We start from the raw sequence: 27,237 nt of genomic DNA, 5'->3' as shown, positions 1-27,237 counted from the left end.
TGAGCGCTTGATCACCGGAAATAATGTGTAAGATGTATAAAATGCAGGGCAGCAGACCCACTGACTGTATGAATGGATGGCTGTTGCCATGGACACGCTGCGCTGTAATTCAAGCGCTGCCCAATGCGGTGTCTACCGCGCCAGGAATTACTTTCCCAGTTTGATTGGCTCCCTCTCTCTCACCAGACATCGTGCATTTCACACCATTGGACCGCGGACACGGCTCTGGCGCGTGTTTGTGATTCCTTTTCCCGATTGGCCATAAACCTACGTAGCGCATGTCGTCTGTGAGTTGTGATTGGACAGGAAGCCAGGTGCTGTAGTGCAGGGGTGTACGCTCCTCAGCATCGTCTTATAAAAATACGCTTCCACCGGGCTGTTTAGGACTATCGGGCTTGATACAAACGAACGACTGTCAATACCTCTGGAGTTAACTTCACGCACAGGTGAGACGCTTCGCGTAGAGTTGGCTGTTTCATATTATTTATACCGGCGGAAGCTTGTCATCTAGGGTGTAATGAAGAAATTTACGTTTGACTCAGAAATGTTGAGTCAGGGTTTTGCTTAGTTAAGTTACTCGCTTAGCCAGCACAATTAACGCAGTTGGTTTAACTACACATATCATAAAACACACTTCAGCTAACGTAAAATCAAGCGGCTCTAGTTAAACTTAAGCTGCATTAGCTGGATGGGACTCTGCTCCGTCAGCCATGTAGTCCGAGTAGCTATAACGTTATAGCTTTAGCTAACTGACCTGTCATGCTGTCATTTGGTATTATGACCAGTGGAAAATGGTGTCTTGAATAATGTGTTACCCAACAATAACGTTTAAATAATGTCCCATATTCTTTTAGGCAACAATGCAGTCTTTTCTTGCATAATTACTCCTTCGGTGTGATATATTCGTACGAGTTAACGGTAACATTATGAGGAAGCCTCATGGATGAATGGTGAGACGTCTTCAAAACACTGAAACAAGTACAGTTGACAACGATAACGTTAGAGCACACAGAGTTAACTTGCTAAGTTACTGATTCCGGCAATTAACGTTACCAGACCTAAACGATTTAACGCTAAGTTGAGTTCCGGGAAATCCGTTGCCCTTTCACCCACTTTCCTCTCCGTTCCTATGTGGTCTCCTTGTCTCAACCCTAAGTACATTTTTAGGTGTATGTTCTGCGTATTACAATTTATAAGCCAGCTGTCAAGCCTCAGACCTGACCGAATGTGTTCCTCACTTAGCTAAAGTTGGTGTATCAAGTGTCCTGTTAATACGTTTTAATTCGCTGGAGTTAGCAAGTTTGTGTAAGGTTTGCCGTCTCCTTCGTTAGCTGGTGATATGTGCAACCATGCTAGCATGTCTTCTGTTTGGTTGTTTTTGTGTACGTCAAGTAAAGCAGACGGTATTCCTCTAAATCACCTGTCATACTGCTGTTGCAAGGATCCTAGCTATCATGCACTTTGGTCCATGTTCTAAGCAACATTCTCAGGCAGCTAACACTACATTAGCTAAGTAATGCTAGCTGTAAGCCCTTTAGGCTAACCGCAGAGTGCAGTGCAGTCTCGTGTCTAACGTTACCTATAACGTCTGGTATTACTTTGAAGGTCCCGTTTTATTAGCCTGGTTGTGGTTCGGAGGGAAGTTATCAAACGACAGTCTTCTACTACGTGTCGATCGGAAGAAAATGCTAATATGACAGATGGTGCTCTTCTTTTAAATGTCATGCTGCGTTTGCGGTCGCTCTTGTAGGTTGTATCATGGTAACTTTCAGGATGGATAGACATCGTGATTAGTATTTTTCAGACAGAGTCAATAAGATGCACTTTGACCTACTTCAATGTTGATACAGTAATTACAGTTTTAGACATTGTGGGCTGTGCAGCATGTGTAGCTTAGAGTATGTATATAGCAGTCACGATGCCCCTGGTTAATTACTATAGACATTTATGGCTGTAGTTTCCCAACATTAACAACACACAACATATTTATTAAATTGATGTATTGCTGAACATGAACCCGTTTTTAACCCATTCAGGATGCCTGGATCAGCCTCAGCCAGTTGCCTTGGACCATGGCCCAAAGATGTTGGTATCATTGCCATGGAACTGTACTTCCCATCCCAGTATGTGGACCAGGCTGAGCTGGAGCAGTTTGACGGTGTGCCAGCTGGAAAATACACTGTTGGCCTGGGTCAAGCTTGCATGGGCTTCTGCTCAGACTGTGAGGACATCAATTCTTTGTGCCTGACGGTCGTCCAGAGGCTGATGGAGAGGAACGGTCTGTCCTACGACAGCGTGGGTCGATTGGAGGTCGGCACTGAGACCATCATTGACAAGTCAAAGTCTGTCAAAACTGTTATCATGCAGCTGTTTGAGGACTCTGGCAATACAGATGTGGAAGGCATTGACACCACAAATGCCTGCTATGGCGGTACAGCTGCACTATTCAATGCTGTCAACTGGGTGGAGTCCAGTTCATGGGATGGTGAGTGAACTAATGTATCATGTGTATCACATTGCAGTATATTTTCTATCATTTCAATTAATCAATATTTATTTTATAAGATGACAAATAATTCACCTTAGATTAACCTTTGGGTCATTCAATGCCAACTCACCAAGGCCCTCCCAGTTCATGTCATACATTTCCTGAAAAAAATCATTTTGATAGTTCTGTTAAATTCAGGGGCCCTTGGGGCGCTCATTAACTCAGTTGGTAGCGTGGGCATCCCATGTGCAAGGCATCATCCAGCTGCAAGTCCGACCTGTAGCCCTTTGCTGCACGTCACCCCAATTCTGTCTTCCTGTTTCCTGTCATCTCTGAGCTGTCCTATCAATAAAGCCATAAAAATACTTACTACTAAACATTTTTTTAAAAATCCTGAGACCTTGCAAAATCCTGTAGTTGTCATCTGAATACTTTTCAAGTTATGAATTTCTGAAGTTTGTGCTGCTGAACTACATTTATATACACATTCTGTGTAGTATTAGTGTAGTTCTACCACATCCAGTAAGTTATTACGTCCTGCATAAAATAAAGTGCCACAGATCTTGCTCTTCACTGTCTGTAATGTCACATTTAAGTATTTTTATTTAATTTGTAGACATTTGTGTTGACTTCAAGGTTGTCGTTTTTCAGTCTGACACCTATTGAGCCAGTTTTTTTTTTGTTTTGTTTTTGTTGTGTTTTGTTTTTTGTCATTGGGTTCTGGAGATTTGCAAGTAACAGCTTGTATTGGTTTGGTTTGTTGTGTGTGTATATATAGTTGATGTCATCCTGTGTCTGGACAAAATAAAAAATGAATGAATTAGTTTCTTAGCTCAATACACATATTATTCCACAATAACAAACTCTGAACCAATTTCTGACAGAAAAACAACTCATCTGCATCTCCAACTTCACTGTCTTGTGCACTTTTTAAATAATTCTGGTTATACTGCTGTGCATTTTTTAGTACCCACCCAAACCTGATTCATGAGAGATTATCCTAGACTTGCTGTATTGCTTTCGATGCCACTGCGGGACGTAACATTTTCAAGACAGATCAACAGATTTCTACATAGGATTTTTGAGTAAGACTTGGTATTTTGCTTATTCTTGTGTTTCCTCTTTGCAGGGCGGTACGCGCTGGTGGTAGCAGGGGATATTGCTGTCTACGCTACAGGAAGTGCCCGGCCCACAGGGGGTGCTGGTGCAGTGGCAATGCTGGTTGGACCTAATGCTCCATTGGCCTTTGAACGAGGTCAGTGAAGTGATAACTTTATGTTGAGTGTATTTGTCTGGCAGCCCTCTTATTTTACATTTATGTTGCCAATGCCATCAACTGAGTGATTGCTTTACTTTTAAACCAAGATAGTGGAGGTTTGATTGAATCATGAATGCTGTCAGTTCTGAAATAAACACTGTTACTTTGAAGGAACCTGTCTGTAGGAGCAAGGCTATGTGTTGTTTTCCAGTTTCTTAGGTCCATTTATTTTCGACAACTGAATGATTTTTACAGTGTGGACTAGATGATTAGATGAAAAACAGCATTATTAGGTGATGAACTGTACGTCTCACTGTTAGTAACTAGCTTAATCATTGTGGGAAAGTGTAACAGCAAAATCTAATCTAATCTGAGAAAATATATTTGATATTTAGACAGCTCAGTGAAGACAGTGTGGCTATGAATACACAAGAGACACACATGTATGGAAGACGCTGAGTTGAGTGTGTGTTTAGTAAAGTGTGAGTGTGTTGTGGACTGTTGCTGTTGTACAGGTTTACGAGGAACCCACATGCAGCATGCATATGACTTCTACAAGCCAGACCTTATGTCAGAGTACCCTGTGGTGGATGGCAAGCTGTCGATAGAGTGCTACCTGAGTGCCTTGGACCGCTGTTACTCAGTGTATCGCAACAAGATCCATGCACAGTGGCAAAGAGGTGGGTTAAAACTGTTCTCTATAATTGATAAAAACCCCAAGATGTCAAAGTTTGTCTTGCAGGCTTGTTTTAATATTCGTACAGTTAGGATAGATGGATGTTGATACAAAAATTGAACAGCCTCTGAGTGATCCAGTCACAAGTGAACTGCTTTATGCCCATCAGCCTTGGCATTTACATGCGTCTCAATGTGAGTCTCGCATTGCCACTTGTGATCGCACCTCACTTCCCCACTCTTTATGCAAATAATACAAATGGTTGCAATTTTTTTGCGCAAATAAAGAAATATCTTCATGATTAAAGTTTGATTAATAATCAAGGCAGGCCAGATTGGGAAAATGCTGTCCAGAACACATTGTTAACTAAGTTTATAAAGTTTCTCCACAACTCACAAAATGTAAAAATTCTCTATGGCCGTCAAAGACGTTGCCTATATTTGTGGCTGTTATTGTAATATTTGACATGTTCACCAACAATAAAATGTTAGCGGCTCTCATAGATTTAGTGTAAATGGTGCTATCAGTTGAAGCTGCTAAATGTTGGCAGGTAAGATGCACTTTAGTCATCAAAGCAGACAGCAGTACAACCATGTGGCGAAAACTTGACCCTTACTACGAGGAAAGAAACAAATTAATGTTTTGAATGTAATGCAGAACAAAAGAGAAGGCCTGAACCATGCATCATTTTGAATTTGTTGTAGCAAAGTTTGAAAGGTGTCTCCTCACTCAACACCTCTTAAAATCACACAATTTGTAAGGGAGTCTGGAGATATTGTGGTTACTAGTTAAATGATTGGATCAGTTGAAACGGACAGTTTGTTCATAAATGTCTGCTGCTAACATTGGCAGATTAAGAGAGCCCAAACACGTACTTTACATTACAGAGAATCAGACAGAGGACGTTCGCATATCCCAGGACACATGTGCATACACATTGCTAAAAGAATGTGGTCTAATGTGGCCCAGACTTCTTCCAAATGTGGTTTTACGCAGGAATTCCACTGGGTGCATGTGCAACACACGGTGTGTATTGTACGCAGTGCACACACAGGCTAGAGTGAAACCAATCAGCTCTGCTGCTGTGGCGGATCGAGGATGGACTGAACACGGATCTGGTGGAATTTAGGGATTAGTAGATTGGATGTCAAATTATCCTCAGTGCATCTTGTTGGTGTTCGCGCTGAGAGCAACTTGTGATTGGATCACATATGATGCTTGTTAAAACTAGTTTGGAACAGCCCACTAGAAAATACCTCAAGGTTAAATTAGCTCTTGGTGGTTGTAATATTACAAATGACAGTCAAAATGTGATGCATCTTCCTTAGCTATTGTGCTTGAAAAGTTTTGTATTTGAAACATGCTGTGTTATCATGCATGTTGAGGGGAGTGAAGGGGAGTGACTGGTCAGACAAAATCCTATTTAGTTAAGAGGGTTTAGGACATTACCTGTTAACTGTGCTAAGAAGTTTGCCTCAGTTCAGTGACCATAAAATAGTTAAATGAACTGTGTCAACATCTACAATATTTGACCACATGGGGCCATTGAAGACACATTAATAAATACATATTAGTTTTGAACCATTTAGGTGCGGCACATGTTTCCGAACCTACTATCCAGGCCTGATATTATGGGTTGAGTGTCCATGAAGACACGCAACACATCAGCTTTGTGACAAAGGTGATGTCGTCCTGACCTTGAAATGAGCTTTGTCACGTGGGTACCTAGTGCAGTGTGCATTTTGCAGAAGTGGCAGGAGAGATGCAACAAGATGAGCAGGGGAAGAATAGCAGGGCAAAGTGTCAGGATTTGTGTGAAAAACTGTCTCAATGAAATGGAATCCATTGTGTCAGGAAGTCTTACGCCTAAACAGAGCAATTAGCTGTCATTTAAAACAGCAAACTGTGTTTTTCTGGCTTATATGGTCTCATAATTCTTCCTCCAAGCAGAGGGTTCAGAGAAGCGTTTCAGCCTGGATGACTTTGGCTATCTAGTCTTCCATTCTCCATACTGCAAGTTGGTGCAGAAGTCCTTGGCTAGGCTGATGCTGAACGACTTTCTGAGCCACCCCAGCCCCAACACTGAAACAGGACCCTTCACAGGCCTTGACGCCTTCAGGTACAGTCAAAACAGCAGACATCTATCGTCATTTAAACAGGCCACTTGATTGAACTCCTGTTTTAAAGCCCTGCAACTTTAATTTGAGATGCAAACCCATGAAGATTGAAAAAAGAGAGAACTACCCAGAGTTGGGTGGAAAAGGATGTGATGGGGTAATATCCTATAATCACATATCCGTGTGAGGAAGGTGGCACTATGTGCTGAAATGAAGAGGAAACTATATTACTAAGATGAACAAGATCAATGGTACTGATTATTTAAATACAAAAAAAAAATTCAGAACATGATTCAAATTTGTGTTTGTTGGTCAAAATCACAAAAGCAAACCTGGAAGAGAAAAGTCATAGTTAATTCTTTTACCTGGTGAATGTGCTGTGAAAAACGATTGGGTGTGACACGTGTGTTATAACTCTTGGTAAAAAGAGTGTGTTGTGTTCAAGCCACAGTCCAGCAAGACTGAACAACATAACAGGTGGAGTAAATGAGGTCCTTGCATTTCAATTTTAAATGGACCATGATGCCATTTGATCTCCTGCTTTCTGCTCAGTGCAGAGTTCTCTTGGTTCCTCCATCTCCTCTTACTCTTACCTTCCTCATCACCACCGTCCTTCTTGGCTTTTACCACAGCATAACTCCCCACAGTCCTTGGAGGAACAACACAGTCATCCTATAACAATACAAAGAAACACTCTGAACTGGGGATTCTGTTGCTAATTTCGTGTGTGTGTGTTTGGATTGCAGAGATATACGGCCAGAAGAGACTTACTTTGACCGTGATGTGGAGAAGGCCTTCATGAAGGCCAGTTCCGATCTGTTCGAGAGGAAGACCAAGTGCTCCCTGCTGATCTCCAACCAGAATGGAAACATGTACACCCCCTCTGTCTATGGCTGCCTGGCCTCACTCATTGCACAGTATGTGTCAGCTTCTGACTTTTATTCATTCATCTACTCTAATTAATCACTCCCTGCAACCATGTGCTCACGACACAGGACCTGAGAGAATTCAGAGTTCAAGTACCCTCCTATCAACCTACTGTACATCCAAAAAGAAAATGTTTTATTTCTTGTTTCTTCTGTTTAGCATTGATTTTATCTGCTGTTTTTCAGCAGACAAAATTTGTGTTATCCCTAAAACAGAATGCTGTAACCGGATTCTGAAATGTCTCCAGTGGACATGGCACAGACTTGGATGACCAGTACAATTGAACCTGTGTACAAACCAACTTCATTACCTGCTTTCCCCACAGTTATCTGTTTAGACAGTGCAGCATAACCTGAGAGGAAGCAGAGCATTATGGGCCACATTCACATATATGTCTTTCTTTTAGCAGTCACTGCAATCTTACTACTTTTGAGTTGAAAAATCCTCACCATTTTTTCCCCAAACATGTTTCAAAAAACCATGCAAGGATCTTTGGAGTCTCAGTGCTGTAGTGTGTAAAGTTGAACTTTGTTGCCTTTGTGTTGCAGACACACACCTTCACAGATAGCAGGACAGAGGATCGGGGTATTCTCCTATGGTTCAGGATTTGCTGCTACTCTGTATTCTCTCAGAGTCACACAGGACCACACACCTGGTAAGTCAGTCACCCTTCAGTTCACTTGTGTGTGGTGACATTAGAATGTATCATCATTACAAATCATAAAAACAAATGGAAGTGTATTTTATATGATTTGATTATTGTCTGTCACAGGGTCTGGTCTGGACAAACTTGTGTCCAGCCTTAGTGACCTGAAGGTCAGACTGGAATCAAGGAAGAAGGTGTCGCCTGCTGTCTTTTCTGAGAACATGAAGCTGAGAGAGGAAACACACCACTTAGGTATTACTCTTCATTCACTGCTTCTCATTTTTATATCTGAAGGAGCCATTCTATTGAGTTATTCACAGGAAAGTTAACAAGCCTATCACAAGTCTGTCAGTTTGACAACTATACAACCATGAGACTGTTAATCCAATATACTGGGGAAGATGGAGCTTGACATGACTCTCAATCAGGGTTGGAATTTCATCATTCTAGGGGCCATTTAGCTTTCACTTTTTTTCTTTTTTTTTTCTTAGGGGCACCAAGGCCACATGACAGGGCACAAAGGCCACTGAGTAAAATTAGATGGTTTTACCTTTCAGATTGATACCGTAACATCCTAATTTATAATAAGATATGGATTATGGGTTAGGGTTAGGTGATTTTGGTGACACTACACTGAATATTAGTGTTATTGAATATTTCTCACAATAAACATTCCCCAAAATTATGCCAAAGCACATTTTTTCCAATCAAAAAATTGACCAGCAGGATACCACTGAGGTGTGGAGGGATTTTAGTGACACTACACTGAATAATAGTTAATTATAGATTATTGAATATTTTTTGTAGTTTCTGTTTTCGTGTAGTAGATAGTGGCTCTCTACTTCTCCAAACTGAGGCTGCGCTGATTGGTGATCACGATGGGGAACAGATCGACTATAAATATGTACTTTATATGACCCCACTTCAAAAAACAAGAACTATCCCTTTAAGATGTGCAAGAGACATGTTTTGCCAACAACAATGGACCCGGAGTTATCGACTAGGGAATCAAGCAATATGTTTCTTTTCAGGATCAAGATCAAGTAAAAGATGCTTTGTGGCCTATCAAGGTGTCCAGTATAGTGGATCTCACAGCACAGCTGTTTACTGCTATTGAATACCAGCGTATTCAACTATCAGCCATGAAATTTCAGACTTGTTCAGTTGTCCAAAAACAGAAAAAGTTTAAAAAGATGTATAACCCCAAATCAACAACATGGCAATTCGCAGAAGACCAATCTTATCACATGACCTTCATATTTGCAAAATATGGTACGTTATTTTGGGTGGATTTTTGTACTTTACAAATCACAGACATGGCAGATTTGTACAGAATTAAGCTCACAGAGGTCCTCTGCAATTATTATACATTACTAGAGGTGTCTAGGTGATACTAGTTCCATGATAATAGGGATTTAGTCTCAGAATTTAGAACAACCTGTGATGGAAAGTAACTCAGTAACACATGCACTGCACTTCTGTACAATTTTGAGTTACTTTGAGTACTGCTACTTAGTATTCCAGTACGCATGACAGCTTTAGTTACTAGGTATGTTCGATTATCAGACTATTTTGTGTTGATTGACTATTACTTGTAAAATTTAACTGATCAGATAGTGTTGTGGGCATAACACTAACTGAAACCACAGAGTGAAGAACAGACATAGAGAGGATCCTGCAGCCAAACTGATGCATTTTTAAATTGTTATTTATTTTATCAGCAATCATACAAATAAACACAGGTACTGATATTCTGAACAGTGCAGAATATTGGCCCTGATAATCAGTCTATCTCTGTTATCGACACCTTGCAATCAACTGTTCTTCCTTTTACAATGGGATATTATTACTAGCAAAAACATGACATGGTGCAAGAGAAGTTTTGGTGACTTTAATGTAAATCCAGAAACACAGATGAAGCTCCATCTGCATAGTTAATTCTTGGGCTCAAAAGTAAATCCAAATTGTTTTGTGTTTGATAATTTCCCAGTCTGGGATCAATAAAGTCATTGTATTGTATTCGGTTCTATTCTATTCTATTCAAAGTTTAATCCAGTCTTGAACTTCCTAAAGATTCCTGCCCCAACAAAGAAAATGTGTACTAGTCCAAACTCTGGCTACAGGAGTTGGAGATGATGTCTGCACTCACTGAGTTAATCTCACAAACAGTTCTGTCTTTAATATTTATAGCCTTTAGAATGTCTCACGGCTTAATATCACGTATCATTTTTATCAATCTGTCTGTACAGCCAGCTATGTCCCTCGAGGCTCAGTGGAGGATCTGTTCCCAGGAACATGGTACCTGACCCGAGTGGATGACAAACACCGCAGGGAATACTCCAGAAGACCTCTGGACAATGACCTTCCAGCAGAGCCAGAACTTGTTCGCTCCAGCACTGCTGCTGAGGTACAGAATGAAAAAAACATGAGGACTGAGTTTCCTTCTTTGGTAACTACAGTGCTGCTTGAGAGTTTGTGAATTTTAGTAAAAAACTTTTAAATAACCTTATTAAACATACATTCAATCCCAATTTGTAAAGCACGCCTTTTAAAATAATGGACACACATACAAAACAAGATAGACCTTCATTATTTGATTCAACAACAATGAAACTTGTTCAAAAGTATGTGAACCCTTTTTGTTTCACTTGTGGTTCCTCCTTTTGCAGCCATTACTTCAACCAAACATCTTCTGTAACCACTAACCAGTAAGTCTCTAGCATCGGTTTAAGGGGATTTTTGCCCACTCTTCCTTGCAGAACTCGGCCAGTAGAAAAGTTGGAGGGACATCTGGCCTGTACCAACTTCTTCAGATCTCGCCACAACATTTCAATTGGATTAAGTCTGGACTTTGACTGGGCCAATCCAGAGGATGAATCCTCTTTCTCTGAAGCCATTCCTTTGTCGTTTTGTAGGACTGCTTTGGGTCATTGTCTTGTTGCATAATCCATTTTCATCCCAGCTGCAACTCTCTGACCGATGGCATGAGATTCTGGTCAAGAATTTGTTGATAGGCCAAGTTGTCCAGGTCCAGAAGCAGGAAAGCTGCCCCAGACCACCACCATGCTTCACTATTGGATGAGGTCCTTTTCTTGATATGCAGTGTTGACTTTTCTCCAAACAGCCAAATGGCAATGTTCTTTTTTGAGAGCAGCGGCTTCCTTCTATCAACCCTCCCATGAATGTCATGGCTATTCAATTTTCGTCTTATTGTAGATGCATGCACATTTGTCCCAGATGCTACCAGAGAGGTCTGCAGCTTTCTAGATCTGCTGTGTGTGTTGGCCTTTATCTGATCTATTGTTTTTCTGGTGTCACTGAGTTGATAGTCTTGATGGGCGTCCAGTTCTAGGCAGAGTCGCTGTCATGTTGAAGGCTCTCCATTTGTAAATGATTTTTCTTATGGTGGATGGATGGAGCTGGAGTCTCTAGGAGATTTTATTTATAGCCCTCCCCAGACTGATGGGCTGTCACTCCTCTTCCTCGTGTCCTCAGATATCTCCTTTCCTCTCGGCACTGATCTGTATGGAACTACAGTGGTGTGGTTGGTTTCCTCCCTTTTAATTAGTGCTGCCCAAACCTTTTCCCAAGGATGTCTCATTTCATTGGTCTGCTTAAATAAATAATTAAGCACCCCAATGTGTTTCACCTGAGTCTGTTAACAACACAGCTGGAGGTTCACTTACTTTTGAACAGACACCAATTCCATTTTTCATGTAGTTGTCGGTCTACTTGAACAAGTCCCACTAAACAAGCACATGCAATTGATAAACATAAGTCTGACATGTCATATATAAAAACTGGTGATGATAAAATAAGAAATTCATGGTAAAACAACAGAAATGTAGGTCTGAAGAATTTTAACACAGCCTACAAGACATAGACACATAGACTTAGTGCTTTATCAACATTTGGTTGAGTTGGTCGGTTGGTCGGTCATGATGTTTACAGTGTGCTTTTCTCTTCAAGCACATCCCAAGTCCGGCCAAGAAGATGCCCCGCATCCCGGCAGCCTCCACTGGTCCTGATCCTGCAGTCAGTAACTGAGATTACGCCGCTTACCTCTGAGAAGTATCAAGGCAACTATACAACACTATACATCAGAAGGCTGGAAGGAGAAAATGGAGTCATCTCCAAAATCATTATACGTAAACTTGGTCAGTTGAAGTGTTGAGTTGAGGCATGTGGACACCTGTAGACACTGCTCAACTGCCTGTACCCTTCCCATCATCCCTCATTTGTCCGAATGTCATACTATTGGAGAGTAGATTTTAAATTTGACCTGATAATTCTGTTTTGCTGACAGTAATAATTTGTTTTGCAATCCTTTATTTCAAAGATAAGCTCCACCGTGTGTTTGGGAGGAGCACAGGCAAACATTTACATGGAGTGTTGCTGATATTTATAGTTAAACAAGCAGACTTCCTCCCAGCAGCAGGCAGTCAGTGTCAGGAAGAGGAAGCTATAGAATGAATTTGGCTCCTGCTGAAGAGAACATCAGGAGTTTTTCAACAGTATAATGTATCGTAACAGTGCTGCTGCCGCCACAGCGACCTAGTCAAGACGGAGCTCATACCCCACTCTGCTATCTGTACTCAAAGATCTCAGTTTTCTATGAAAAGATGAGGTCAACTTCTACACCCTGCAGGTTCATCATGTGACTGCACACAGTGAAAGGAGTCTTACTTAAAAGTGTTGTTGAATGCTGTAGCTGAGCTAATGTAGTCAGCAGTTAACCTGGTAGGGAACATTCATCCATACACAAGATGCCAACTGTCTCATTGATGATCCCCAAACAGATAACCAGTTCTGTTCCACAGATGAATGTTGAAGTGAAGATATTTTGGATAACACCACTGTCATTTTAGTTTTTCTAACTGCCTTTTATTGCCATGAAATTTCTGAACCCATTGAACAGTCTTGCACAGCGAGTAGTTGTGTACTGATCTACATTAGGTTTACTTAACCTGCCATAGTAATCAGGGTTTTTTTTTTTTCATTACATAAAATTCAGTATTTTTAAATAAACTTTACAAATGTATATAACATACAATGTATAACATATATTTTATCTTATCTATTGATGAAACAGTAAGTTGATTGTCAGAAAATGTTTGGTAAGGCATTAATAGGTTATCCAATTTATCAAACAAAAAAGCCAAATATCAATCAAGAATCATGAAAACTTTATTTATCCCGAGGGAAATTGTCGTGCAACAGTAGTAAAACAAAGTGAGAAAGGAATACAAAAGTAATAAATGATGTTAAAGTAATAAATAAACAAGGTACTAAGTACACAGAATGCAATTCAAATATATCAAAGTTTCAGTCTCAGTTGTGAAAATCTGCTTTTTTTTTTTCTTTTTCTTTCCCACAACTAAACTGTTCTGAGTGGTTTGTCAAACAGACATTTGAAGGTGGCACTTTGGAATTTGCCATGGACATTTTGACTTATTCAAATGTCTTTTCCCCAGACTAGATGATAAATCCAATTGGATATACAGTACCAGCCAGAACTTTTGACATACCTTCTCATGACATGTTTTTCTTTATTTTCATTATTTTCAAAATTTTAGATTATAACATGAAATAGCAAATGTGGTATTATGTAGTTAACAAAAAAAAGTGTTTTCTATGCTTTTGATTGTTCAAGTGAGCCACCATTTGCCTCAATGTCAGCAATATTGACATTTTTTAGATGCCTTACCAAATGTAATTTGAAGCCCTATTAAAACTTAAAGGTCAGTCAAAGCCCTTGAATCGAGTCCAGGCACAAAAAAAAACAGTAAACACCCAGAACAAGCTAACTCATGAACTAACTCTGCTGCAGATGATAAGTTCATTACAGTTAAGAGTCTCAGAAAACCCACCTCAATGCAAGGACTGGATATGAGACCAGTGGAAGTCTCTACTTTTGTTTGAGTGCAAATCTGCAATGTTTGGTTCCAACTGACTTTTTTCTTCCATTAAAATATTTTTGCTGTTACACATGAACAAAACAGTAATGGGGAGCTGTACCAGATGACTTTGCCACCACCTCACCCAACTGAAATAGTTTGAATGAGTTGGGCTGCAAACGAGCAGCCCACAACTATTGGCCATTCTGAAGCATCTAAATATGATATATTTAGCTTAATTTGGATTTTTCTTTCATTGTGAGAATTGATCTACAATGTGAAAAATAATTAAAAACAAAGCACTGCAGTAGTCATGCTGCAGTGCCACTGTGAGCTCTTATTGTCATTATGCAATGACTAGCAGTGGAATATACATCCTTACTGGGTTTAGACTTCTAAACCACCAATAAGTAAATACCACCACTAAAATAACTAAAGTTTCAGCACAACAAAACCACTGAACTTTGAATGAAGGTAGGATTTATGGCAGATGTTGGAATAGACTGCATTGATTTTATAGAGACCATTATACTGGAAACAAAGTGTAAATATGATGCAGAGAAAAGGATCTTGGGTTCCTTACTAATAAAATTCAACTTTCCTCCAGTTTTCACTCAAGTTTCACAGACAGTAAACCAAATGGTGCAATGATGAATAGTTAAGGGACCAGGGACTCTGAGCATCCCCAGCAGATACATTGACATCATTAAAGGCTTGAGGTCAGCATCAGTAGTAGGATTGTTTATTGTGTTTATCAGTAATATTGATTGTACAGGAGAAAAGTATACTACATACTATATCAAACAATATATTGTGGGCCCCTTGTGCAACACTTCTGAAATCACATTGCCAGGCAGTGATTGCTACATCTTTACTGTTTTCTCTGTTCATTACGCTGCTTCATTCAGTAAATGTGTGTGTGCAAAAGGGCTTTGTTTCACAAACGTATAGGTCAGGAGATTTAAATGCAACATTACAGAATTGAACACATTCATGTCTTATGTAAGCAAATTCTTGTTCTTGTCTCTTTTTTTTTTCTATTTAACATCAATGTAACAGGCTCAGGCAGATGGCATCAGCCTTAACATTGTGCTAGGTGTTCCTGTTGATGGTTGGACTTGCACCCAGGGATGAGAAGAGTTGGTACAATTAATGTCAAGGTGACTAGACCTTGCCTTACAATAAGCATGTATAAACTGTAAACAAAGCTTTTCTTCTGTACAGATACTCTTTTTAAGTGTACAGTCAGAATCGGTTCCTCTGGAGTCAGGCCCTACTCACACCAGCATCACTAACACAGGCGAGGTTGCTGTGAGTGTTCTTAGTACAGCTGTAACATTACACTACATCTGTATGGTGTGTGTTAGACCTGTCCAGATTATTTATGATGTGTAGATATGAATATATTTGTCCAGTTTATGCAAATGTGTAGATTCAGAATAAATGGGCTCTCAATTGTGGTGTATGGTTATTTTTGATTATTTTCAATCAGCAATGAATGAATACATGGATTTAGAGTATTTAGTATTTGATATTCGGAATCCAAACTGTACAGAAATGTCAATAAATTGATAACAATGAAACTGTTTTGATAATCTCCCTTAAACAAAGTCAGGAGATTGTTGAAGAAATTACCATATACAAAATACAGAAAAGGAAGGAAAACTTTGTTACATAGTCACTTAACTACCATTAACAAGCTCTAAACTCACTGAGACATGTACTGAACTACATACGAAACACTGCATAAGCCTCAAATTTACAGAAGTACTACCACCGAGTTAACTTGTGAGATCACGTCATGTTGATCTGCAGCAGCTCAATAGATAAGTCGGAGCAGGAGGGGCTGGGCGATTAAAGATCATAACTAACTGAATATAATTTTTCTTGATGTAACTCATTGATAGCAGTTATAGGAGTGCACCAGTGAAGGGGGGAGGGTGTGGCTCTTTTGTTTCTCAAGCTACTCCGCCGCTTGAGTGTTGAGCTCAAGTTGTTCTTGCTGCATCAAGTCGCCAGATGGTGATGATCTTCCAGCTTTCATCTGACTTATCCACATGCGAGATGACTGGAGGTGCAGCTGTTGGTGGGCAGTGAGCAGAGCAGAGGTGAAAGAACAGCCTCCTGGTCTGTGAGTCAGACATGGTTTCCCACTTTCATGTGCTGCTAATCATGATTACCTTTTTGGCCTTCACAGCCTCATGGACCAATATCTATGATTGTCTGTAGTCTTGCTCTTCTCAGATGCTGCAGGTACCTTAAATCACACCAAATCACACACACACACAATCTCTTACTGGAACAAGACACACTTTATTTCTCTGACTATGATCTATTATTTATTTTGTCTAAAAAATAATCATAGGATGCCATGGATGAGTGCAAAATGATCTTCTTCTGTTGGTGTATCTGTTCATCAGTCCTCAAAAACTATCCATTCATTGGTCAATAAAGCTGTGTCCACCCATAGCAACTGCGTCTTTCTGTCTATAACACTGACATTTGGATAGGTCAAGTGTTTGTGAGGTTGTGAATGCAAGAAAGCCTGGATGCATGTGAGTGTGTGGTTGGCTGGTTGCAGCTATTGCAGATGTGCTCATGTTTAACTTGGAAGGTGAAAATCTTAGCTCGGAAAATTTTTTGGGGATATGACTTAAAGTTTCTAGAATCCACAAATCATTATGACTGTGGAACTTAGAGACTGTCCAGTTAAGCCTCCCATCAAATATCACAGAACCTCAACAAACTGATGATACAGTACATCATAACCGAAACAGAGCATTACAAAAACTATACACAAAAGCCATCATTGGCTGAATACATAAGAGTCAGTCATAATAACTGCTTCATCTTGGGTCTTAGGTGAACATGATTTTTATTTAAACCTGTATGGTTCACGGTATTTAACTCCAATGTAATTCTCTTTGAAAAATGATTGCACAGACTAAAAGATTTAGCCATTCAAGTTTGTAGACAAATCATTCAGATAACCTCTCTGTCAGTCACTCCTGGGAAATTGATTGCAAATTGGTGGTGAAACCATGATTAAATATAAAGCATGGATAGTAGCAACAGAGTTGATCTACTGCGAGTGTTCATGCATTGTCCATGTGACAGAGCTGTACCACATGATGGCGGCAAACTGCATTTTCAGAGGATACTCATGGGTTTATGATGCCGACAGCAATTTATTATCATTACTAGTCAACATGTATTCACCAAAAACTAGATGATTTATTCACCTCAGTTTTAGTTTTAGCTCATAAAAAACTAAAGCTGCCTGGCCATGTCAAACACAATCTTTTCAAGTGACTTTGGCAACATGCCTGATAGTGGAAGACATGTTCAATCTGTAGCACATTCAGTGCTAAGCAACTCAAATGTTTAAGCAAGCTAAATGTATTCCTGTACTGTAGGTGCGGGTTGTTTCCAATATCTGACAGAAAGGTATTCAAGGCTAGCCCAATATTTAGTCATTTTTTCACTGTGAAATAATGCAAACTCAAACTTACTGACTGACAGGAAGTTCCCCTGTGTCGGGGGAGTAGTCAGCACTAGCAAATACAGCACATGAATTTACCATTCCTATGAAACTATACAATTAGGTACAGAAAGATATGAGGAGTAACTGATGAGTGAGCAAGATATATATATATATATATATATATATATATATATATATATATATATATATATATATATATATATATATATAGTAGATAATAGATAATGATTGATTAGTTAGTTGAATGATTAGATTAGTTAATTATACAATTAGTTCATTAATATTTGTGAATCGACATCGACAATCATTAGCTACTCATTCTGTGCACCGTCAAGCAAAGTGAAACATCATATGGAGTAGTTATTCAATAGACTTATTGAATACTTATATCTTAATCATATGTTACTGTTTTTGTGTACCTTCAAGTAAAGCAAAACATAATACTGAGTAGTTACCCAAGAGACTCACTTTCCTGGGAAATCAAAATTAGTTCTTTAATAACAGACCACAGACAGGTAACTCAAGGTAAAAGAATAACTAATTCTCATGGTCCTGTCATTTCAGGTTGACTTTATCATTCTGTGTGTTTTCTGAGTTCTTGTGGTGTCTTGCTCTGTTTCCCTCCTGTGTCCTTGTGCTCCTCCCCAGTCTGCTTTCCATCACTTGCACTGCATCACCTTGAAGCCCCCCTCAAGTGTATCATGGCATTTTTATATTTTCTTTCTTGCCAGTCTATGTGTGTGTGTCAACCTGATATTATATATATATATATATATATATATATATATATATATATATATATATATATATATATATATATATATATATATATATATATATATATATATATATATATATATATATATATATATATATATATATAATATTTTCCTGTTAATCTAAGTTAGTCTATGTCTCTTTTTAGCAACCCTCTCTATAATCAGAAATAAAAGATTGATATATAGCCTGCATCATTAGTTTAGATCCAGTTCTTCTCTCAGAAACATGTGGTTCCTGATGTGTTTTACTACACATAAAAATGTTAGCTATATCATCCTGATCTTGTTAGTATAATTCACAACCTAATTTTTCCATGTCGTTCATCTACAGGTTTTCTGCATTCAACAGAGTGAAAAAAGTGGCCAGTGGCAGTGCAGAGGGACAGAGCAGCCTTGACTCTTTTTTAACAAAACCAGGTGTGCAGATACACAGCCAGGGCCATCCCAGGGTGTATATCTATGTTTCTTAGATATAGCTGTGCAGTATTCTTAGTAGACCGGATGGCAACAGATGACAGAAGGGTCATTACAGCCAGAAGAGACATAAGATTTTTATTTTTTAGAGACTTGAGACTTGACTCAGACTCGTGACCAAAGACTTCAGACTTGACCAAGTCTCAACCCTCAAAGACTTCAGATTTGACTTGGACTTGCAAAAAAAGACTTGTGAACATCTCTGTGTAGCTCTTCAGTTAGAGCGAGGCCAGAGAGCGACGGTGACCACACAGGATAGTTAAACAGAGAAATTGTCTAGTGGCAGTAAATATCCAGTACAGGTTACAGTTTGACCATAAATAAACTCTGCAGCTGCTCAATACACAGGAAGACCTCATGTGCGAGGGACAGCTGTTACTATCCCTGCTAACATTCATTCTGTTGCCTTTCCATGATAAAGCTATCCAACCTAGTGATGTTGATCATTATTTCTTATATTTTCTTTGTAATATGGGGAGATGACAAAAATAGACATAACAGAGATACAGACAATTAATAAATCTGTTTGGGAGTGAAGTTTAGATTGTGGTAGGTAGGGTGTATGTGTGTCTGTGTTTGAATGAGAGTCAGTGATATCTATCTGTGTTTAATATAATAATAATAATAATAATAATAATAATAATAATAATAATGATAACTTTATTTATATAGCACCTTTGAATAAAACCTTTACAAAGTGGTTCACACTGAAGGGGCAAATAAAATAAAACATTCAATTTAAAATACAGTCAGCAGTCAGCAAATAAGAACAAGTTAGGTACAGATAAGAACAAATGTAACAGTGAATCAGAAGCAATATGGTAGAGGTTCATTTTGAGAGATGATTTAAAAGCGAGCAGTGAACTTCCCAGTCAAGTTCCTCAGGTAAACTATACAGCAAAGCCCTGTTCAAGCTTGACCTGGGAATATCTAACAGGGCTTTTTCAAAGGATCTCAATAAGGATGTCAGTCTTGGAAGAGTTAAGCTTAAAGTTCACTGCCATCCAATCCTTATCCTGCAGCCAGGCAATTATGCAACAAAGACAGTTTAGCCAATTCAGACAGTTTGCAGGACAAGTACAGTTGGGTATCATAAGCATAACAGTGGAAGGAAATATATTGTTCGATGATGTGGCCCAAAGAGAGCTAATGAAGGGCAAATAAAATTGGTCCTAAAATGGAACCCTGTGGCACACCACATGTAGGTACTGCTTTGTAGGAGGTGAAACCATCAAGAGACACACTGTGCTGTTGTCTGAAACAAGACCGGAATATTTCAAAAATCTTGTTATTGACCTAGACATTACTTGTCAAATACTTGATTGTAATCATATGTAATACAATATAATATGATATAATCACAACCTTAATAATAATATATAGTATAGTATAGTATATTGGGTTGACTGGTGATGGGGATCAGCTGAGAGAACAGGTGAGTGAAGTTTGCTGAAAAAAAGACCCCAGTCCCAAATTGCCAAAATGTCACACAGAATCAATGAGCTTTACAAACAGTTCGTGAGTTATTAAATACAACCTTAAATGCTTCATAACTGACCACCTGGTGACACTTTTGAGAATATCTTTCAATATGTATCAGTGAGCTAAGCATGTATACTTTATGAGATATTCATGAAGATTATGCAAGCTCCCATAGCCAGCCATTCACAAAACTATTGCTTGAATAATTGTATACTTCAATTACTTTAGCAGCAGAAAAGTAATATCATGAGACACATATGTTTGGCATATTGAAGGTGCTATGATGTGTTCAAAATAATGAAGAAAAAAGAACAAGAACATGCATTTCCTGCTAAAAATGACTGGAAATTGCTTTGTAATTCCTTGTCAACAGTCAGGATTTGACATGCCGATCTTGGGGTCCAGTATATGAGCATGGCCTCTGCAATCGCATGCTATGGCCAGTGTGCCAGCCAGCAATGGGTATGTGTATGTCAGTACTGCTGCACATCTTCAACCGGGGATGCAAACAGGAAAAGCTCAAAAATGAGAGAGTTCCGTGCGTGGGGGGGGTATCGACAGCCAGGGTGTGCATTTATAGCAGAGGAGACAGAGGTAAATTGTGTCATCAGTGTCCTCAAATGTCCTCTCTTCAATATAGAGAAAAAAAAAATCCCTCGTCTGCCTAATTTTACTTTGATCAGCATGGTAGATATATTAAACAATTCAAACTTTTAGTGTCTACTACCAGATCAATAAGAGACATACACAGGTTAAGTAATAAATTGTGTTTAATCATTTCATGGCTGAAAACCAACCTTGAAACATCAGTGTACAGTGTTTCCCTACAAGTTTGTAAGGACGCTGTGGTGAGTGGTCGGATCGTCCGATGGCGCGGGGTGGGGGGCGGCGCGCAATCGGACCATTGTGTGTTTGGCTTTTACCGCGCACTGTTGTGCGGACGGAGACGATTGTTCCTCGGTCTCCGCTCACCGTGACACAAACACGCTCCACAACCGGCAAACTTTTGTTTTATGACGGTGAAGACTACACAAATACACACGCAGAACAAAAGCTCATGGAGGAGAGGAGCATTACCAAAACAGCAGAAAAGCCACACGACTTGCACATTAGTTCCTCTTTACTATCGCTAGCTAACAACATGGAATGTTAGCTCAAAATACATCATGACACATGAGGGCTATGCGCTTATAATAAAACGTTCATTGACTAAATAACAGTTCATAACCAAGCTAAATATGCTCAAAGCATAGCCAGCCAACGAAAAAGCTATTGTTTTTAGCTAATATTAACGTTACCTTAGATGTTTTGACACTCGTACTTCTTTCCAGGTCTCAGCTCTGAATACATCTCCGCTCCGTCTTCATCATCACAACTTTCAGCTGCGTCTTCGCACAACTCGATTGATGCAGTGAATGGCCAATCATAGATCAGCAGCACACTGGTGTTCCCTCAGGACTGGCTTTTTTGTTTCCCCCCCAGTTGTACTTCATTGGTTTTGCTTAGCGCAGGTCACCCCCCCCCCCCCCAAAAAAAGGAAAACCCTTCGGATCTGAACGAATCACACAAGTGACCTATTTGGCCATGAAAAAAGCGAGTTTCGCTTTTCGTCGCGCTGTTTGCATCCATGTTCAACCTGAGCCTCAGTCTGCAGAGAGTCCCACTCCTGTGGAAAACATCGTGCTTGGTTCCTGTAAGACTGTGCGCCTCAGGGAGCCCCACCACTTCAGGACAGTGGCTTTGCCCTCTCACCTGATGAAGACCATGGAGAGGATCATTCTCACTCATCTTCGTCACCTGGTGAACAGCGAGATGGACCCTCTGCAGTTTGCTTATCGACCTGGCATTGGTGTGGATGATGCTGTCATCTACCTGCTGCACAGGTCACTCTCACACCTGGAGAGCACTGGGTGTTCTGTGAGAGTCATGTTTTCTGACTTCTCCAGTGCTTTCAACACAATCCAGCCATCACTGCTCAGGGGGAAGCTGGAAGGAGCTGGAGTCGACTGTCACCTGGCTGCATGGACCACCGACTACCTCACAAACAGACCCCAGTATGTGAGGTTCTGTGACTATGTGTCTGTAGTCTGCAGCACGGGAGCTCCACAGGGAACAGCGCTCTCTTCTTTCCTCTTCACACTCTACACATCAGACTTCAGTTGTAACACAGACAGCTGCCACCTCCAGAAGTTCTCCGATGACACAGCCATTGTTGCACGTGTATCAGAGGTGAACGATCTGGAGCACAGGGAGGTCATCACCAACTTTGTCGCCTGGTGTGAACTGAACCACCTGTGCATCAACGCCAGAAGAGACAAAAAAGGTGGTGATCGATTTCAAGAGGATGGCTCCTCAGACTGCACCAGTGAACATCCAGGGTTTGGACATTGAGATCGTGGAGGAGTACAAATACCTGGGTGTTCATATAAACAACAAACTGGAATGGACACACAACACAGATGTCCTGTACAAGAAGGGCAAAAGTCGTCTCCATCTGCTGAGGAGACTGAGGTCCTTTGGTGTGTGCAGGTCACTGTTAAAAACCTTCTATGACTCTGTGGCAGCATCAGCTGTCTTCTATGGAAGCTCAGAGAGGGACAGGAAGAGATTCAATAAGCTGGTGAGAAGAGCTGACTCAGTCTTGGACTGTCCTCTGGACTCCATTGAGGAGGTGGGTGAGAGGAGGATGTTAGCCAAGCTGACATTAATCATGGACAACCCCTCTCACCCCCTACATGAGACTGTGGGGGCTTTAAGCAGCTCCTTCAGCAGCAGACTGCTTCACCATTGGTGTAAAAAGGAACGCTACCGCAGGTCGTTCATTCCAACTGCTGTCAGACTGTTCAACACCAATAACGCTTAATGTAGCACCATAAGCACCTACTTATCTTGCGCTAATTTACACTTCTACCTCCGCCATCTTGTGCAATTTATCCTGTATAATGATACTATTTTATATTTTGTATAAATACGTATTGATATTAATACACTGAGTCTGTTTATTTATAAACACTGTATTTAAACACTATTTATTTATGCACCCACCCTCAACAAAGCAATACTTTGACACTTTATTTAAATGTATATAATGCACATTTTTGCCGCCTGTACATACAATGCATATAACATATTGTCGTTTCTATATTTTTATTTCATTTTATTATTATTATTTTTTTTATCTTTCTCTGTTATTCAAATCTTTTATAGTATTCCTTTAGTATTCTAAGTCCTGTACTTATTGTACGTCTGTATGTCTGTTCACCTGCTATTGTGATGAGTAAATTTACCCGATGTGGGATAAGTAAATGTCTAAAGTCTTAAAGTCTAAAGTATAAGTGTAATGAATAATGAATGAAAGTCATAATGTATGAGGGATGTGGAATGGACCACATTTAGCCGCCAAAATTGGTCGATGGGTTGCAAATTCCATCTGCGCATTAATTAACAGTCACGGGCATCAAGGTGGTGCTGAAACAATCAAGACTACATTTCAAAACAATCTTACTCATTGTGCAATATCATGTTCAGTTTATCTGCATCTTTAATTGCTCCAGTGGGCAACTTTATTTTTCTGTTCAGAGCAAGCCATAAGTCATTACTAGCCTAATTAAAGGAGACTGTCACCGTTTGGTTATGTTTGGAAAACGTTCCCAGACCTCCAAATAACTCTCAGGGAATATAGCCTTACAGCCGTGAAGCCCTGTGGAGTGCTCCCAGAAACAAAAACTGTTTGCTAGGTAAGCCATTACATGGATTTTTTTTTTTTTTTTTAAATTTTCTACATGAATCAATTATTTTTATTTCTTTTTGAGGATTTTTGAACTGCAATTTTTGCATGATCCGTACACTTTCTGTCTCATTAAACTAGTCTCATCGGATGCTTGCTGCTAATATGCAGCATGCAGTACAAACTCAACCATGTGATTGACTGTTTACTGTTTACTCTCCCATACCTGCCCAAAAGCCCTTGATCTTCTTCTATGGTTCCTATTCATTCAACTGACCTGTATATTGGCACCCCAGCCATCATCGCCTATCCCTTAGACCTTCACCAAGCTCACCCTTGCAGAATGGCCACACTGCTGTCTCACCATTCTCATTACCATCAGACATAATTACTCTAACTGGTCACAACGCTGCCCCCATGCAAAAACAAAAAGGAGGAAATGCTGCAAATCTCTGTCCATTACAAACTACAGCCATGCTTCTTTGATGCAGTAGATTCTCTATGCACTGTAAATATACAGTCTCTGGCCAATAAAACCTTCATTCTAAATGATTTCACGGTGAATACTCTGATCACATTTCAGAACTACTCATCCCTTATTCTGCTCCAAAACTCCTAAAATCAGAGCACCAAATCCTGCAAACAGTACCACGATCCAGACTGAAAACAAAGTGTGATCATGCTTTTATTGTTCTCGCTCCAACACTGTAAATATGAGAGCGGCTCAGTCAGTGCTTCGGTTTTAAAAGGTTTAATTTGCATAATGCATTTTAAAGTCTTAATCTTTTGTATTATGTCTTATCTCTGTTCTGATCTCTGTATATCTTGTTTACAGCTCTTTGCATTGGTTTGGCGTCATATTTCGTGAAGCATGTGATTTCATTGCATTGTATTTGCTCATTTTTTATTTCTTGCTATTATATGTTATTATATTCTGCGAAGCACCTTGTATCTTGGTTTTGAAATGTGCAGTAGAAATAAAGTTTATATCATTATCAATATTATTCCAATTATCTTGATTTCAGTCATATTCCATCATTTGTATTAATTCTAAAAAGAATTTCCTGTTGCTGTATAGGTGCCCTCTCATGTAATTCCTACCCTTCGCCTATTATAAACTATTTCGTTGATTTGGGTTTTTTTTTTAAATTTTTTTTGAAAAAACCCCCCAACATTCATGTCGGATTAACGCTTTAGCTATTAATAAAATAGTTCCCTTAACAGTGGTTGCTAGCAAATACCTAGAGCAGCAGTACACAAGCTTCCACAGAACTGCGACACCGCCCCTACTGCACGGCGACGCAGCTAGACAGGGTGGAGTTTAAGCACCACCACTCCTGAGAGCGGATAGGGAGGGGAACTGAGAAAAAAAAGCTATCTGGCCCTTTCCCCTCGCGTAAAAACTTGCATTCTACCGGGGAATATTTGAAATACCAGTAACATCTCTGTTTTTAACGTTCGAGGGGCCGCCTGCGGGAGTGGACACACGCGCTCAGGTCAGACTGAATGTTTCTAACTTTGAAAAGTTTTAACCATACTAGCAAAAAAAAAAAAAAAAAAAGTCTTTGACGTCACCAGAAGCTCGATGTGGAGGCAAGAAAACTAACAGCACGCAGACATAGGCCTGGAGAAACAGCACGAACTGCCGCGGGAATGTGAGAGCCCTCTGGTTAGTTAACGCAAATCGAAAACGACGTGCTGTAACAAGCGTCCAACAGATAGCCAAATATGCCTCTCCACGCACACCCAGCTGAATTTCCTGTGGGCTATCACAGTTCCGCTGACAAGCATGCGACGTTGTGTTAAAGTTTCCGTTACAGAAATTGGGCGTCTGGTATTTTTGGTGGAGCGATTATCTGTGTTGAAATCCCGTTGCTCTGTCAGAGAACCACATTTTGAAGAAGTGACTGTTGAAACCAAGTCTGCGCTAGTTCCCCCACTGACGTAGCCTGCATCATACGTTCAGCCTCGCAACTGTAATTGTACAGGAATGTGGTTGATATGGCCTTCTGTCGCTTGTGCTTACTTTGTAGCCTCGGGTTATGAATTCTTTCACCGCTGTGTGTGACAATGTGGACGAGCGAGTCATAGACTACAGGGCAGGTTGTGTTTGAAAACGTGCCAAAAGCCACATTGAGCTGAGTGTGAGAGAAGGAAGTTACCTGCTGGCACATGATACAACTGTGGACGTTTTCCCCCCAAAAATAACACCAGGATTTAAGATGTTGTTGCTGACACCTTGCATTATCTTTCACCAGTGCAGTTTACCCATAGCATTACTGTAAGATACGGTCATGATATGTAAAAACTTGATCTAAGGCCTGAGCTATTTCAACTTTTTGGGGCAAGTTAAATCCTGTCAGAGCAGAGTTGCAAGTCAGCACCTTTCTTGGGAAGGTCATGTTTTGACCTAAAAGTCTCTTTGGTTTGTGAATATGAACCAGTGTCATTAATCACACCGTCCTGGTTCTATTTTGTTCCAGGCTCCTCCCCACTCACCAGTTTTAACTTCTGCAAAATAGCTTAATGATTTTTATCAACACATTTCTTTGTTCTGCTCTTCTTTTGTATTCTGTCAGTTTAGTCATTTATTTCTAGTACAGTAACTTCCTCAAGGGGTTCAGGATTCAACTTGCCTTGTTAGTCAGAATGTTTTGTTTGATATTGTAAATTCCATACTTGATGATGGTGCATAACTGAAAGACTTTATTTATGATCAACTTAGCCCTGACACAGTGTACAGGAATTCAGCGCTTTCTTTTAAATGATGTGATATTCCTACACAGTCACCTGGTTGTGTATCAGACAACACCTAGGTTGGATGAGTTTATCATACAGTACGCTCCATAGCTGTCTCTTGCTTGATTAAGTTACTGTTTTTTCTAACTATGCCTCTGTGATGATTAAGCAGTTGTATGCAGTAACACAAGTTATGACATGATGCAACCATGCATATCATAATACACTGAGTCAGCTCGTGGTTGCTTGTCAACATGGACAAGATTGGATCTAATAGCTGTAAAAGTATAGTTCACTCCACGCAGTTCAACTGTGGACTATCACTGAATTCTCATTGAATGAACCTACAAATGGCAAGAGTTTAAGTGCTAAAGTCATTAGTTGACCAATCATAAACGAACAACAATTCTGAAAATCAATAAATTCTCACACTTATCGAGAGAATGTTTGATGGTTTCGTGTGTTGAAAACGAATAGTCAAAAGATGGTTCAAAAGAGTTGTTGATTTGATTTTCTGTTAAG

At 39.8% G+C, this 27,237-nt stretch overlaps 2 protein-coding genes across 4 annotated transcripts in view; both read left to right on the top strand.

Moving 5' to 3' along the window:
• Positions 1–108: 108 nt before the first annotated feature.
• Positions 109–15,469, top strand: hmgcs1 (3-hydroxy-3-methylglutaryl-CoA synthase 1 (soluble)). 2 transcript variants are annotated; one of them, XM_037117386.1, is made up of 10 exons: positions 109–446; positions 2,037–2,485; positions 3,618–3,743; positions 4,262–4,426; positions 6,373–6,541; positions 7,286–7,456; positions 8,015–8,121; positions 8,239–8,364; positions 10,362–10,519; positions 12,082–15,469. In XM_037117386.1, exons 2-10 carry the CDS (start codon positions 2,038–2,040, stop codon positions 12,157–12,159), a joined length of 1,548 nt encoding a protein of 515 aa, XP_036973281.1. In that variant the 5' UTR covers positions 109–446; position 2,037; the 3' UTR covers positions 12,160–15,469. The 2 variants fall into 2 exon arrangements, with proteins under 2 accessions (XP_036973281.1, XP_036973280.1); XM_037117385.1 differs by having other exon boundaries at positions 6,370–6,541.
• A 9,836-nt stretch (positions 15,470–25,305) lies between these two features.
• Positions 25,306–27,237, top strand: part of tln1 (talin 1) — a 95,604-nt gene continuing 93,672 nt past the window's right edge. The window contains exon 1 of one of the 2 annotated variants that reach the window (XM_037118328.1): positions 25,306–25,472. The gene's annotated coding sequence lies outside the window, so the exon portion shown is untranslated. Of the gene's footprint in view, positions 25,473–25,555; positions 25,646–27,237 lie in introns of those variants that run through there. The other variant, XM_037118331.1, reaches the window with a different exon arrangement.

This window comes from Acanthopagrus latus, chromosome 12, assembly GCF_904848185.1.
Source record: "Acanthopagrus latus isolate v.2019 chromosome 12, fAcaLat1.1, whole genome shotgun sequence".
In the NCBI taxonomy this organism is placed as follows: Eukaryota; Metazoa; Chordata; class Actinopteri; order Spariformes; family Sparidae; genus Acanthopagrus; species Acanthopagrus latus.
This window is presented reverse-complemented; position numbering and strand designations above follow the sequence as displayed.

Excerpts from the sequence above, each read along its gene's own strand:
- hmgcs1 (XM_037117385.1), top strand. The coding sequence starts at position 2,038 with ATGCCTGGATCAGCCTCAGCCAGTTGCCTTGGACCATGGCCCAAAGAT. Across the intron at positions 3,744-4,261 it reads TCCATTGGCCTTTGAACGAG|GTTTACGAGGAACCCACATG; the intron begins GTCAGTGAAGTG and ends GCTGTTGTACAG. Across the intron at positions 10,520-12,081 it reads GCTCCAGCACTGCTGCTGAG|CACATCCCAAGTCCGGCCAA; the intron begins GTACAGAATGAA and ends TTTCTCTTCAAG.